The 16,224-nt window shown below is 39.2% G+C and overlaps 1 protein-coding gene across 4 annotated transcripts in view; it reads right to left on the reverse strand.

Annotated features, from left to right (window-relative positions):
* Positions 1-14,863, reverse strand: part of HERC6 (HECT and RLD domain containing E3 ubiquitin protein ligase family member 6) — a 47,933-nt gene extending 33,070 nt beyond the window's left edge. For 2 of the 4 annotated variants that reach the window (XM_004681415.2, XM_012724290.1), the window contains exons 1-10: positions 14,627-14,863; positions 12,513-12,672; positions 10,941-11,017; positions 8,996-9,223; positions 7,632-7,726; positions 6,275-6,402; positions 4,907-5,043; positions 4,315-4,382; positions 1,502-1,617; positions 922-981 (exon numbers count right to left, since the gene is read on the reverse strand). In XM_004681415.2, coding sequence (XP_004681472.2) covers positions 922-981; positions 1,502-1,617; positions 4,315-4,382; positions 4,907-5,043; positions 6,275-6,402; positions 7,632-7,726; positions 8,996-9,223; positions 10,941-11,017; positions 12,513-12,672; positions 14,627-14,843 — 1,286 coding nt within the window. In that variant the 5' untranslated portion in view covers positions 14,844-14,863. Of the gene's footprint in view, positions 1-921; positions 982-1,501; positions 1,618-4,314; positions 4,383-4,906; positions 5,044-6,274; positions 6,403-7,631; positions 7,730-8,995; positions 9,224-10,940; positions 11,018-12,512; positions 12,673-14,626 lie in introns of all 4 variants that reach the window. The other 2 variants (XM_012724289.1, XM_012724288.1) reach the window with 1 other exon arrangement.
* Positions 14,864-16,224: the final 1,361 nt, after the last annotated feature.

Raw genomic sequence — 16,224 nt, forward strand, 5'->3', positions numbered from 1 at the left:
GAGGGCCACCTAAGGGCCCCTTTATGTTGGCATATCTCCTTCTCCTTCCTTATATACTGTCAAATTTACAAGGAGCTCATTTTACGAAGATGGTTTGCTTGCATAAGCAAACCCAAATCTAAGCCTGTAAGCCTCTAAGTTAATCAAAATCTAAAGACAAGCTATCATAAATAACCAACTAGCTACAAGAAGTAAGCAATCAAAAGCTTTCCTTGCTTTGCTTCTGTATCTTCGTGATCATGGTATCTCCCCTGCCAGGTAAGAATAGCTTCTGTATCTTTATAGAAGTCTTTCCCCAAGATTCCATCGAAGCAGTATCCTTAAACACTTCAGGTTTGGATCTGCCCATTACAATGATGGTTGCTCAGGTTAATTTTTTAGTATGCCTGAGTTTATCACCTTAGACTTGCCACACAGTGTTGTGTAGCATAGAGGGAGGAAAAGAAATAGAAGACCAAATGTTGAACATTTAGCAAAAGAATTGTTTAAACTACTGAATCAGGCCAAATGTCAAATAAGATATGGGAGAAGTTAGGCTTTCCTCTATAGAGAAAAGACTAGCTAAAGATAAAAGAAATAGGATTTATTTTCCTTATTGGTCCCACTACAATCAACTGGTAAGTGCAACCGTGGCCTCTCATTTTGAACACAATGTTAGATTGAACTGAGGACTGAATGCTGAAAAAACACCACTCCTTCTGATCAGATAAGACAGGAGGGCAGGACAGAAAAGCAAACAATGTGAATTAGAAATTACAATTTACCATGAATGGTCTAGTAGAAAATGGAAGAATTCTTTAACAACTAATGGAATGACATGTTGGATTTCTTTCCAAGTGAACACTTCACAAATTAAAAAGACTAAGTCAAAATATTTCATTTTAAATATTCCGCAGTAGTTTAAAAGAATGTAAATATTACCTTTTCTTTAAAAAACTTGCAGTCAGACAAGCAGCAGATGAAAATATTGTTCTAATTTCACTGTGAAGGTAATATCAAAAATTAAATCACAACATACTATAAAACATGCATTCTTTTGTCTAGTGTCTGAATATCCAGCAGATTAGGTAGAATCATTATTAGTGAATATTATTCTCTCCTAAGTGTTTCCCAAATTCTGGGTATGTTTTGTAGGTTACTGCTAAGTCTCACTCAAAGCCTGACAAGGTGATTTATCAAGTCATGCAGGTTTAAACAAAATCCAAAATCGTCTTCCATAATGAAGACCTTTGAGACAGAAAGCATCTCTGATTCCTTCATCTTCTTCCCTCACCTACCAAGGTACTTGGGATATTGTATATGTTCAATATACTTCTGTGAAATGAACAATGAATGAATAAATACAACACTAATTTCTTCAAAGTAGGAGGTAGTAGAAGAGAATCATGGTTAAAATGCAAATACCTTCATAACAAAGCCAAACAAGGATTTTACCAAGAATAAAATGACCAAGATTTCAGAAATAAACCAAAGTGGCTTAAAATGTATCAGATAGAGTCACCTCTCAGCCTCTTTTCGTTCAGCTTTTTTTCTCACCGCCAGCCATTTTTCTATCAGAGACTGGTTAATTCGGCTTATTTTTGGCAGGGTTTTCTTGGAAACATCTGTGGAACTTTTCTTCAAGCAGAAAACAGAGAGAGTGATCAGAAAAATAAACACACACACAACACACACACAAACTTGACTGGTAACTCAGTGACGCTAATAGCTGAGGAGGTATACAGGCCCTTCCCTCTCAGATAGTGGCTTTCAGCAGGAGAAAGTTGGGTAATAGACTGGATTGGCTGTCCAATTTTCTGACTTGGTCATTTGGCCAGAGCCTGACTTTTATCACTTAAAAATGGGATAAGAGGCCCTCCCTGTTGGTGAGCAGGCTAAATAAAGCATAGCATTACAAAGCTAAAGCAACTTTAGCATGAGTTTGATCCCCACCTGGCCCATAGGTAACTCACATGGCAAAGAACTCTCCTGACACGCCCACTGTTCCTCTCAGCAATGTACTTCATAGATCTGCCTGTTCTGCTCCCCACTCTATCTCTGGTGAATCCTCTTACCGGCCCTGCACCTCTGGCCTGTACTCCAGTTCTTGTATGCATAAATAAAGAAATCTTTAAAAAAATTAAAATGGGGGCCCTCCCTGGTGGCGCAGCGGGTAAAAAGCACAGCACTGAGAAGCTAAAGCCACTTCTGCATGAGTTCGATTCCCGCCTGCCCTGGAGGAGATCCACATGGCAGGGCAGACCTCTCCTGACCCGCCCGCTGCTCCCTTCAGCAGTGTACTTTGTCGATCTGCCTGTTCTGCTCCACACTCTGTCTCTGGTGAATCCTCTCACCGCCCCTGCACCTCTGGCCTGTTCCCCAGTTCCATATGAATAAATAAATAAATCTTTAGAAAAAATTAAAATGGGATAACAGAAAAATCTAAAACAGAGACTTATGCAGGTTATGGTATGCAAACATGGATTACAGCATGGTTCATAATAGCCAATAAGATGGAAACAACCAAAGTATCCATCAACAGCACCAACAGATGAAGGTAGAATATTTCAATCTATGGAATGCAATAGAATATCATTCAAAAGGAAGGAAATTCTGATACTGCAACCAGAATGAACTTTAAAAGCATTATGCTAAGTAAAATAAGCCAGATAAAAGTTGACATATATGATTCCACTACATAAAATATATAGAACAAGAAATTCATAAACAGAAAGTTACAAGAGATATGGACAGTTTGGGGGTATTTATTTAATGGTTACAGATTTTTTTGGGGGGAGCGTTGACAAAACTTTTGGGAAGGATAGTGGTGATGGTTGTACCACATTATAAATACAACTAAGAGCACTAAACTGTACACTTAAAAATAGCAAATTTGTGATTAATAAGGATTTTTCCAACTATAAATTAAAAGTGAGCTAACAAGACCTACATTTTTTGGGCTCTTGTTAAGAGAAAATGATATTATATATAAGAAGTCTGTGGAATCGTGGCAGGTGGTGTTTAATAAACACTAGTTTCTTTTTCCCCTTCAATCATCCACAGACTTTTACATCAGTACTTCTTAAACTTGACCATTCATTAGAATCACTAAGTAATGTCATTAAAACACAAATTGTTGGATCCATCCCCACATTTTTTGATTCAATTGATCAAGGGTGGAGATCAAGAATTTGCATCTAATAAATTCCCAGGTTCAGGGGCCACACTCTTGAGAACCATGTTTATATACAATTGTGATAACGCTACCTTAATTTGGTCAGGGGCTAGAGAGAAAATGAACATTCCTGTATAAATCAGCAAACTACAGATCCCAGCAAGCTTTGTATCTCCTGCTGTTTCTACTCTAATGGAGCCAGAAAGGAAAGGGAGTTTCTCCAGTTGTTATATAAGGGATTGGTAATCTTGGAGTTGGGGAAGATTATATCTATCTTATTTGTCTACAAATAACAGAAGAGAGCTGATAGGATCCTATTTGTTGTGAAATAACTACTCAATGTTATTTAAAACTAACACAATATGGGCCCTCCCTGGTTGCACAGTGGGTTAAAACACAGCACTAAGGATCCTCCCTGGTGGCACAGTGGGTTAAAACACAACACTAAGAAGCTAAAGGCTACTTCTGGATGAGTTCAATACCCCCTGCCCCAGAGGTGACCCACATGGCACAGTGAACCTCTCCTGACCAGCCTGCTGCTCCCCTCAGCAGGGTACTTGGTCTCTCTGCAGCCACTGCAACATGAGTTTGATCCCTGTCTAGGGAGGTGACCCACGTGGCACAGACTTTTCTTGTCTTGCCCGCTGCACCCCTCAGCAGTGTATTTCAGTCAGTCTACCTGTTCTGCCCCCTACTCTGTCTCTGGTAAATCCTCTCACTGCCCCTGCACCTCTGACCTATATCCAATTCTGTATACATAAATAAAAATAATTTTTTTTAAGAAAAGAAAAAATTTTAGCACCTCTGAATTGCCACTTTGGGTAAGATGAAAAATACAGTTTTTCATCAGTACAAGGGAGAAAATAATAGCAACTGAAACTGAAAAAAGGGTTAATGGGTCAACCCTTTTGAAGTACTAACATACTGTCATACTATTAACATTAATTATTACTGTTACTATTATTGTTAATGATTTTACTTAATAATAAAAAAATAATAATTTTAGATTTGCGGGTCTCATCTATTAGGCAGCCAAGTAAGGATGTGTGAATTATTGTACATTATGTTCTCTAAAAAGTATCCCAACAGAGGTTCTACTTACTTTAGAATTTGAATATCATAGTATTATTTTTAAAGGAAACAAAAAGTGTAAGAGATACCTGATGAGCTGTCACAAAGTTGGCATATGTTCCAGCAAAAATGTGTTTGACTTGACCACCCGCAAGATCTAAAAGACAGTTATAAACACACAAATATATAAAATACCATTTTATGACTATAAAAATTATTCTTCTATTGTAAACCTGATTGCTTTACAAAATTAAGACTAAAAATATCTGAGGTATTCGCATGCTAATTTTACTTATTTCCTAGGAATTTATATCCTTGTAATGGATTTTGACTACAAAGAGCATAATGTTTTCAGATTATATTCCAAATGTCCACTTAGCTTAATAAAACCTGGTTGCTATACTTGACAAGAGGTTTGATTTACTAGATAGCGGTGTATTTTTCTGATGCCTGAGTAACCAACTGAAGATCTTTTGTATTATTTTAACTTTTATCAATATTTATCTAACACTCCAGAAATGATTACATATTTCAATAAAAAACAGTGCACAATACATCAATTTAAAATAAAAGCACTAATAGAACCATAGTTCTACAGCTTCTATGAAAGAAAGCTGAATAATACTTTCCTTGAGTGGGAGCAATTAACACAAAATCATGAGTCAGTGGGAAAACACATACCCTGAGGAGAAATCAGGCAGCCGATGGCAGAGTTTTCTGTTGAGGCCTCTGGGCCAGTTGGTTTCCTTGTGCAATTTGGTCCACGACCAAAAGATACTACTTGGCCAGTGGTGTAGACATATGCAAGGGTGTGATAACTTTAGGAAGGAAGAAATATAATAAGAGCAAGATACTCTGTTCTTTGTGGAAAAAAAGATGACTCAGCACAAAATAGCAGATTTATCTTATACTAAAAATAGAGATTCCTTATGACAATTTCAGGGTTAAAGGGTATCAAGTGATATGGTAGGTGTTAACTTCTAACTATCCACAAATCTGAAAGATAGAATGGTTTTTATTGTGGTTTCTGTCATTTATGTTTTAAAATGCAAGCACTTTTGAGTTTTTTTTTAATCAATTGGGTAGATAATACTCAAAGTAGGTGCCCCAATACATAAGTTATATAAAACTCTACATAGGTATTCAAATATATAACAACTTCTAATTCGTATGAGATTACCTTAATTTTGTCTTATCAACTCAAACACAGTTACTTTTGTTATAAACCTATCACCCACCTTTAGTGTCTAATAAGGTGGGCTATACACAATAGACTTCTAATAGATTATTTTTAATAATTTTTATGCATACAAGATTTTTTTATGCATACAAGAACTGGGGTCTAGGCCAGTGGTGGGTGGGGGGGGTGAGATGATTCACCAGAGACAGAATAGGGAGCAGACAGATGGATATACTGAAATACACTGCTGAGATGAGCAGTGGTAGAGACAGGAGAGGTCTGCTGTGCCTACAAGAGAGCTCTGCTGTGCCTTACGTGAGTTAGCTCTCCGGCTAGGATCCAACTCCGGCTTCTGTGGCTGGTGATAGTTTGATAGTGCTAAGACTTAACCCCTTAACTCTTGGGACCAGGCCTCCAATAAATTCTTATTATACAAATGCAATGTCTATTTTAAAATGTTTAAATGAGAATTAAATTATATTGAAAGACATAAGTTTACCGAAAGGAAAATGATGTAGAAAAACAATATTTACATATTTTAGGGTTTTTATCCTTTAGGTCCCTGGTAGTATGGGGGTTAAAACACAGCATTGTGAAGCTTTCCACAGAAGCATGAGTTCAATCCCTTGTCCCAGAGGTGACCCACATGGCTCCGCAGATCTCTCCTGACCCGCCCGCTGCTCCCCTCAGCATTGTACTTTGTCATTCTGCCTGTTCTGCTCCCCATTCTGTCTCTGGTGTGTCCTCCCATCAACCCCCACCCCTGCCCCTTGTACCTCTGGCCTGTGCCCAGGTTCCTGTATGCATAAATAAATAAATCTTAAAAAAAAACTTCCCATACTAAAAACCTAAAAAATACAGCCTGTTACCTTCCACAATCGATCTGAGAAACAAGGCCATCAATTCCTTCCACAGGTTGTGGGCCTTTCTTCACCTCAGTGGAGCTGTGGCCTAGCTGTCCATAGCTATTGTCTCCAAATGTGAACACTCTCCTCTTCTGTTTAAAATAATAAGAATCAGATTAATTTCAGGTTAAAAAAAAAGGAACTAAAATTTAAAGGATCAGTTACCATAATAGAGTTATTACAGTCTAAGTGAAATATAAATTATACACAAATAGGAAGCTATCTGCAGCCACTGCAGCACAAGTTTGATCCCCAGCCAGGGAGGTGACCCACATGGTGCAGCAGACCTCTCCTGTCTCACCTGCTGCTCCCCTCAACAGTGTACTTTGTCAACCTGCATGTTCTGCTCCCTGCTTTGTCTCTGGTGAATCCTCTTACACCCCTACACTTTTGGCCTGTACCCCAGTTCTGTATGCATAAATAAATAAATCTTAAAAAAAAAAACAAAACAAACTCTAGCTTTCCCCTGCTGGCTAAGAATAACATAGTCCATATTTGCTTTAAAAAAACAAAACAAAACAATTATTTTTAGATACTTAGTTTTTAAATAAATATTTCATCTACACAAATAGTTTTTTTCAAGCCGATTCCTATGGAATTTACTGTACTGCTAGCAAAAGTAAGAAAAAGAAAGCACTGGGGAAGCCGGGTCATAAATGTGCCATGCAAGATGTGGAACAATGTATGTTCCAGTCTGTAAAACTGGGCTATTGAAAACAATAAAAATTACTTGGTCAGGCCCTCCCTGATGAGACAACAGGTTAAAGCACAGTACTGTGAATCTCTCTGCAGCCACTGTAGCACCAGTTCGATACCTGGCCAGGGAGGAGACCCCAGGAGGTGGCGTGGCAAACTGTTCCTGCCTCACCCACTGCTCCCTTCAGCAGTGCATTTCAGTCAATCTGCCTGTCCTGCTCCCCACTCTCTTTCTGGGTAAATCCTTTCACCCCCATACCTCTGGCCTGTATCCCAGTTCTTGTATGCATAAATAAATAATTCTTAAAAGAAAAAGACTTTGTTGCCTCCATCATAATTTCATCCATAGAAATACATTATGAATGAATAACCCTAAAAGGGTTACCTTCAATTCTAATTTACTAAGTATCTGAAAATATTTCCTGAACTCAGCATTAGCTTTTGTTATACAACCTTGAAAATGTCACGTTTCTATGGGGTTAATTTCTCCTCAAGAGGTATTTGCTAATAGAATGGCTGTCTTGAGATACTGACACATGTCTTGCTCTCAACAATAATCAGTCCACATGCCTTGCATTATATTTTTTCTGGGATTTAAAAAAAATTGTGAAGCCTCTTGGATTACCTCAGTCAGCACAGCAGTGTGCTCATAGCCACAGCTGATGTAAGTCACACAGAGATTCCTCAGTGCACCAATCAAAACAGGCTTGGGGCTTTGATCTGCTGAAAGCAAGCGGATGTCTACAGTATAAGAAGCAGTTTCAGATTTCATGAATTTTTATATTGTATACATTTGTAATATTTTTATACTTCATCAACATGATTTATAAAGCAAACAATCAGATATATTATAAAATAGGTAATTAGCCCCGCTTTTTTAAAAACTGAGAAAAGCAATCCTTTAGCATTTATTTCTGGAAACTAGTCTGAAATGTCAAAGACAATTACCTTATACTTTAAGACCCTCATTTGAATAACATTGGCATCATATTTATTCACTTAATGTCACGTGGTACATAAATTAATGCAAATTTGTAATAAGTGAGAAAATAAAAGACCCACTTAGTTAATAGAATTTAATAAAAGGAGAACTAAAGACTCTGCAGTGTATGGTAGATAACAGCTGTTAAATACATGTTGTCAAATCCAGAGAATTTAACAGAAGTCAGGGGGATGAGTGGTAGAATTCATAAGTAGTTTTGTTTTAAAGATTATTAAAGACACCAGTTGTCTCTCCTACTGCCCAAAATCCTCTATCCAGTGCTTCCCAAACTTTGCTGTCCTTGGAATCACTACACATTCTGATTTAATTGGCATGGGTTTGACCTGGCATTGAAAACATGTCCTTATGGCAGAGGAATAATGGCCTCCCTAAGGCCTCTTATTATTGACTTTGAAGAATAAATGAGACTTTAAGTAAAAAATGCAGGCAGCTTTGTATAAAGGACTAGGGGAGAAAATAGTAATAATAATGAGCAACTATATACCAGAGACATTTTACTGGGGTGGAGTGGGGAATGTGTTCAAAAACGGTTGGGAGAGGGAAATGCACTGGGCTGTGGTGATGGCACACGGGTGATTTGGTGATGGGAAACCCATGGGGATTACAACTGAGGTGGAAAAAGGCACAAAATGATGCAAAAATAAACTATTATATCATTTTTAAACATGCAGGCAGTTTCAAGAAACTGGAAAAGACAAAATAAAATCAAAAAACAGTTTTTCTTCCAGAACCTTTATTGTAATCTATTGAGACCATAAAATAAGACATTCAACTATCAGAAGTAATAGATAACAAATCTGTGTTATTTTGAGTCACTAAGTTTGCAATAATTTGTTTCACAGCAATTTAAAAAATGAATATACCTCCCCGCTGCCCAATTTCAAATGGTTTCAAAGTTTTGAAACCATCCTTCTAAGCTTCAGACTGTCCTTTGCAGAACTGATCTTCCAGCTAAAAAGAAATCATGCTTTACTACAGACTGTTACCTGGGGTTTCATTCCCGCTGAGGCTCAGTTGCCCTGCATTGTTCCATCCCCAGCCAAATGAAGTGCCGGAGAGAGAGAGGGCAAAACTGTGGTTCCCTCCTGCAGCTACCTGAGTAACAGGGATCCCCAGGAGGGATCTCACCCTTTGTGGGGTAGCTTGGGAGGGGAGATCCATCTTCAGGCCCAGCTGCCCATATTTGTTGTTTCCCCATGAAAACACTTGACCATCTGCAAAAAAATAGAGAAATTCAGAATTGTACACACAATGGAAATTAAAGTAGAAAATACCAACCTAATTCTAAAAATCTTTAAAGCATAACAGTGATAAAGGAGACTAAGGTATTCTAATGAAAGATAAGGAGGATGCCCAAGAGATCATCTTCTAAAGTGTTGTGTTCCAACAAATCCCACCTACTTTTTCTCTCTCCAAGTTAAGGGCAACTGTTTTCTTTCAGTTACTCAACCGCAGACTTGAGAGGAAAGAATCAGCAAGGGGAAAGATACCACAGTGAAACATCGAAAAGGACCAAAAAAGAACTACTTTTTTTCTTTACTTTTGAATTTATTTATTTATTTATTAGACATTTATTTATTTATTTAGACATACAGAACTGGGGTACAAGCCAGAGGTACAGGAGCAGTGAGAAGATTCGCTAGGGACAGAGTGGGGAGCAGACCAGGCAGAGCAGAACAGGCAGATCCACAAAGTTCACTGCTGAGGGGAGCAGCAGGTGGGTCAGGAGAGGTCTGCTGTGCTGTGTAGATCACCTCCCGGGACTGGGGATAGAACTGGCACTGAAGCGGATGAGGCTAGCTTGCTGTGCTGTGTCCTAATCCATTGCGCCACCAGGTAGAGCCTACTTATTTATTTATTTTATTATAATAGTTTATGTTTACATCATTTTGTGCTTTTTTTTCATTTCAGTTGTAATCCCCAAGGTCTTCCCATCACCAAATCACCCTTGTACCATCACCATCGTCCCCGTGCACTCCCCCCGCCCCCATTTTTGATCCCATTCCCCTCTCCACCCCGGTAAAATGTCTCTGGTATATAGTTGTTCATTATTATTATTCCCGCCCCCCCCACCCCCAGCCCTTTTATGTTCCTGCTATGAGTGAAACCATTAGGTATTTTCTTTCTTAGACCAAACAACAACAACAACAACAACAACAACTTTAAGAAATAGAGATAACATAAAAGACTTAAGGGACAGCATCAAGAGATTTCCCTCCTTGACATTTGGAGAGAAGATAGATAAAGAATGGGGGATGTTAACAGACAAAAACAGTCATGATTTTGTCATCTTGATTTTCTCTCGCTCATTGGAGGGAAAAAGACAAACACTGAGTTTGCCAGTGTAGACAAATGATTCAGCATAAAAAGTGAAGTGCTGGCAATAGAGCGATTCTGAGTCAGCAATCAGGCCAGGTGAACAGTGATGGCCATTTTATGGCAATGAGATATGAATTATGCACTACCTAGAGCATAATAAGAACAAAGGAAGTTGAAAAAGAAATATAAAAAGCAACATATTTTGTAAGATCTGAAGAGTTAAAAACTTCCAAAGGTGTTAAAATGAACCCAAATAAGTTAAAATTCAACAGGTAGGGTCTTCCTGGTGGTGCAAAGGGTTAATTCTCAGAACAATGAACCTGTCACTAGCCACTGCAGCCCATTAGTAGCCAAGGAACTGACCCAGACGGCATCAGAGCTCTCCTGTCTGACCTGCTGGTCCCCTCAGTAGTGTATTTCAGTCAATCCACCTGTTCTGCTCCCCACTCTGTCTTTGGTGAATCCTCTTACCCTGCTACCTCTGACCTACACCCCAGTTCTTGTATGCATAAACACATAAAAAATAAATCTTAGGAAAAAATCATAAGATATCATTTCTATTGAAATGTTATTTCCTTATCACACTTAGGAGCCCTAAAAAGACTTTCATACCTTCTGATAATGCCAGGGAGTGGTGATGTCCACAGGAAACCTGTATTATTTTTATATCAGTGAGAAATTTTACCTTCCTGTAATGAAAAGGGAAAAAATTATTAATTCTTCTTTAGAGTGGGTCACCAAGTAGATACAAATAAAACTATCCCAGGTAATACATTTGATTAGGGAAACAATTTTATTTTCTTGATTTCTGTAGTATGTTTATTCCAAAACCTCCAAACTGTTTTTAATATAACAACCACATGCACAAAAGGTACCATGGTGAATCCAAAAGACTATATAATGCAAAATGCCTTTAGCTGAACTTCTAATGCATTATAAAATCACTAGCTTTCATCTTATCCTTATTGACCTAAAAGAAAAATAATGTCTTCATATATATAGGTAGCATAGGACTTTATAGAAAATAATATAGAACAACTAGCTTAAACCCTGTGAGAAAAAAAGAAACCATCAGATTGAATCCCATTAAGTTGCAATTTGTGTGAATAAAAAAAAATTGGCAATTTCATATGCTTGAATTTAATAGAACTGAAAAAAGTCACACAGGTATAAATTCATAGCACTAGACTCAAACCTTGGTCTTTTCATTCCATGTTCAATGATAAGAGATAATTTCATCTCTCATATAATTTCATATTGGAGAAGGCAACAAGATTTGGTAATTTCTCAGTATCAAAAAATGTGCTTTTGAAAATTCCCAAAGTGTGAAGTTCATGAATGCACTATTCAAGCTGTCATATATTCTTTGCTGCTCAAAGTCATTTTTGAAGATATTTCCTCCCTTCCCTCCAACTCCCCGCCATTTTACTAAGTAAAATACTAAGATTCGGTGGTTTATGACTAGTGACAAGATTGTGTTGAGAAAAAAACTCCTCTTCTAACTTGGGTCCAATCACTAGGGACACAGATGATTGGAGGAAAATCAAAGTTTATTTCCAAATGCATATGAGAGTTCCCAGGAATGGAAAACTTGTAGAATGGTCTGAATACATGGTTATTTATATCAACTTAGTATAAAGAGGGTTTTTAAGGACTGGAGTGGGAGAGTATAGATGGTTCGATGGGTTTTTTGGGAGCAAATTTGCCAATCTGGCTTCATAGTAGCTGAATTCAGAGGAAAGCTCACCCTCAGGAGGGTTAGTGCAGCTGTATTTGGAAGTCTCTATTTTATTCAACAGGTGAAGCTTTAAGATGAGAGATATCTTTCTGTATCTTTTGTAGTTCAGATGTTTTCATTTTCATTTTCATTTTCATTTTCATACCAACTCTGAGGTTTCAAGTAGGTCTCCACAGTTATTTCCAATAGAAAAACTTATGCTAGAGAGAGCAAAGAGCACAAACAACACACATCTCATTTCATCCCACCAATCTCCTTCATTGTTCTCTAATTAAATAATGGTGCTGTAAATTGCCTCTTCCTCCTTTAATACACTGTAATCCTTGAGTTTGCAGACTATGTTTGTCATAATCATCTTTATACCCTGCCATCTTATACTGTGCCTGAGACAGATAGAACTAAGAAATATTGACTGAATGACTGAATGAATGAATTGAATTACTTACATAGGTATAAAGCTTATTTCCTTATATTCTCCAGTCCCAAGCTGACCTTCGGAACCAGCTCCCCATGCAAAGACCCTTCCTTTTTGACAGACAGCCAGAGAGTGTTCCTTTCCACAGCTCACAAAACCAATACATAGAGTTTCAAATGCCTGAATTGGTGCTTTAGGAATAAAAACAAAATAAAAAACAAGTTTAAGACAGTACTCATCTTCAAAACAGAAGAATCATTTGAATTTCTATCTCTTCCAATGGACTTTTAAATCGAGAGCTAAGGTGCAAAGAAGTTAAATGTGTATTATACTGTTTTTATGGGAATGTAATCATGAATACAGGGTGTCTCTGGGGACACCAGAGACTGTGACTCTTGTTTCTCTCTGACAACAGTAGCAAAATCCAGCAAAAACTAAAGAGAACTTGAGAGAAGATGATCACCTCCACTCTCTTCTTTTGGGTCCCCAACCCTGGACAATAAGGATAGTAACTGCCCTGCAAAGGGGAAAACTATAAAAGGACAGATGCCAGTTCCTTACACATATGCTGTACTATGCCCCTAAGTGGGTCAAATATGACTGCAAATAATAATCTGACCACATCTGCCTACAAGTCAACCTACTCTGTTTTCCCAAAGTGTTTGTCTCTGAGTTTTTAGAAGGTACTCTGAGGTACTAGAGTTAAGAACACCATTATGATTGAAGCTTATGTTAACCCTGACGTTTTTTTTCTGATTCTTTATGATCGTATCCTTTTCAATGGTTTATTTTCAAACCATGCAACAATAAAAGAACATCCAGCGATTCATAAATCTATGCAGGTAGGAAGCACTCCACTTTCCTAGAGAACAATTTGATATTAGTATGATGTTGCCCTTATTTCTGCCCCAAAGGGAACTGGAAATGCCCCATCCAAACATGCTACTTTAGCATAGAATTATTTTGTTCTGAAAGCAATTGAGAATCAACCGACATAAGAAAAGGTCTCTGTAAGGTCTCTGTACTTCCCTTATCTACTTAAATGAAGGGCACAATTTTCCCTTTGTGAAGTTATTGCTTCATACTTTATCACAACAGTCAGGAGGGAGATAAATTTGCATAAATAGCTTTGATTAAAGTAGCCTTGTTTTTCACCAGTTTCCTTCATATGTTTTCAAATCACTTCCCCACGATTTCGCAGCCCTATAAACCCAAGCCCCACCCTCCTTTTTTTCTTTTTGGTTGAAATTATATAAGTTCCAAGTCAAACCACTTCTTGCATTTCACTGCCTTTCTGTGCACATAAAATAACAAAACTGCCTTTTCTATTATTAATCTTTGACAAAAAGAGTCTTTATTTAATTTGCATGCCCCCATGGAAAAGACCTAAGCAGGTAGAGGAAAGGTTCTCCCTTCTGGACAAATGTTTTGGAATTTATTCTAAGCAAGTAATGAGAAATCTGGTCAAATGTTTACTTATATCAGTCGAATTTCCCCAAAAGGAGAAAAATTACATCATGGCAATCGCAAAGCCTGAAAAGTAAAGCTTTAAACATGCATAATAAAATATTTATGATATTATTCTGTGTCGTGAAAACGCAATTTACAGTTGTATAAATACTGCGTATATAAAACTGCACAATGAAAATAATCTTTATAATGATTAGCCACATAACGGGGAAAGGCAAAAAGAAAATGAATCAAAATATTAGGAGTTGTCTTTGGGTGGTGGAATTATAGGTGATCTACAAAACCATTAACGGTAAAAATGCTGTTACGTATATTTTAATTTTAAGATAAAAGATGTCTCAGGGTATTTCTGAGAGCGTTACAGCTGTCAAACTCACTGAGCGCATCTGAACGATGACACCGTGAGATCTGCTCAAAGATGGGTCCCAAAAGGCGAGAGGGAGGGACGCCAACTTTGCCAGAGGAGTGCCCTGGGTTAGCAGCTCTCTCAGTTTCGCTTTGCCGAGGAACTGGAAAGTGAAACAAGCCCCGAGCGCTTCTGGTAAACGAAACTGATGAGGTCGCGCCCAGCATCCCAGAGCACCTTCTGCCCCTCTCATTTGGTCGGGAGGACTGCGGGCTCCCAGCACCCTCGCCAGTCTGCACTCCCGCGCGTCCCAGTGCCCCAGCGCTCACCCGGCTGCTTCCTGGACTGCACACCCTTCTGGCCCAGCTGGCCCTGACTGTTGTCCCCGCACGCGGAGATGGAGCCGTCGCTGTGCAGCAGCAGATAGTGGCGCTCCCCGCTGGCCGCCTGCAGCAGATTCTGGCGGATTGGGCCCCCGACTCTGCTGTGCCCCAGCGCACCAGAACCCGCGCGCCAGCAAAAGTACATCTCTCCGCCTGCCTGCATCTGTTTCTTCAAAAGCGCTGCTCTCGGGGCCGGCGGCGGTGGTGCGCTGATTTCTCTAACCGGATTGGATCTGGCTCTAGTATGACGTTGCGGTCCAACCCGACGGCAGGATTTCTGCCCTGGTGCCCTACGTCAACTGGACACCTCCCTGCTCCTGACTTGCAACGATCAAACAGACAAAGTAAGGGGAGAAGTGAGGGGCCCAGGAATGAAAAGTGGAATTTACTGCTAGAAGCCACATATCTATGCAATGTGGACAGTAATATGCAAGTCTAATACGTTAGAATCATGTCCCTAGAAGGTGCATACAGTGTCAGAATAATGCCTAGATGATGCTTCGTAAATGCATCATCCTGTCCACACTCTCTTAGGCTGGTTTTGCACTGGAAATGCAATAGTAAGAGAAAAAGAAAAGACAAATATTCATGGTGTTCTACATTCTCCTATTTTTTTTTAAGATTTATTTATTTATTCATACAGAACTGGGGTACAGACCAGAGATGCGGAGGGTGAGAGGATTCACCAGAGACGGAGTGGGGAGCAGAACGGTATTGAACTCACGCGGAAGTGGCTTTAGCTTCTTAGTACTGTGCTCTAACCCACTGCGCCACCAGGGAGGGCCTACATTCTCCTATTTAAAGCTGATAAATACTAATTATAAAATTGCACAATGGGGAAGAATAAAACAGTACAGAAATATAAAACAGTAAGGGGAGAAGGAATTAGTAATATTTTGGGCAAGGTATTAGGGAAGAACTCTGATGAAGTGGTAACTGAGCAGAGAGCAGAGGAGGACATGGACAGTGAGGAGCTGCATCATATCTAGGGGCAGAGGTAACAGAGAGCAGTTGGAAGGCCCTGAACAGAGAAGTGGACATGATCCATATGGAAAGAATCATCGTGGTTACCGCTGGGGTTGTCTAGGCCCAAAGGAAGGTGTGGGAACTTAGGTGATAAAGAGAGGGGAGGAGAAGAGAACATTGTCAGATTCAAGATGTTTTCAAGTGAAGTCTGCAGATTTGCCAATGGACAGGAAGTGAGAGGAAAGAAAAAGGGATTAGGATTACTGCAAGGTTGGCCCAAGCACTGGTGAACAGTGATACCCATCACTTGGATAGTGTTTTTTTTTTTTTTAAAGATTTATTTATTTGTGCATACAGAACTGGGGTACAGGCCAGAGGCTCAGGGGCGGCGAGAGGCTTCACCAGAGATAGAGTGGGAAACAGAACAGGCAGATGGACGAAGTACACTGCTGAGGGGAGCAGCGGGTGGCGGGTCAGGAGAGGTCTGCCACGCCATGTGGTCACCTCCGGGGCAGGCGGGAATCGAACTCATGCGGAAGCAGCTTTAGATTCTCAGTGCTGTGCTTTAACCCGCTGCA

The sequence above is a fragment of the Condylura cristata genome, unplaced genomic scaffold (genome assembly GCF_000260355.1).
Source record: "Condylura cristata isolate star-nosed mole 26May11 unplaced genomic scaffold, ConCri1.0 scaffold00012, whole genome shotgun sequence".
Taxonomy (NCBI): Eukaryota; Metazoa; Chordata; class Mammalia; order Eulipotyphla; family Talpidae; genus Condylura; species Condylura cristata.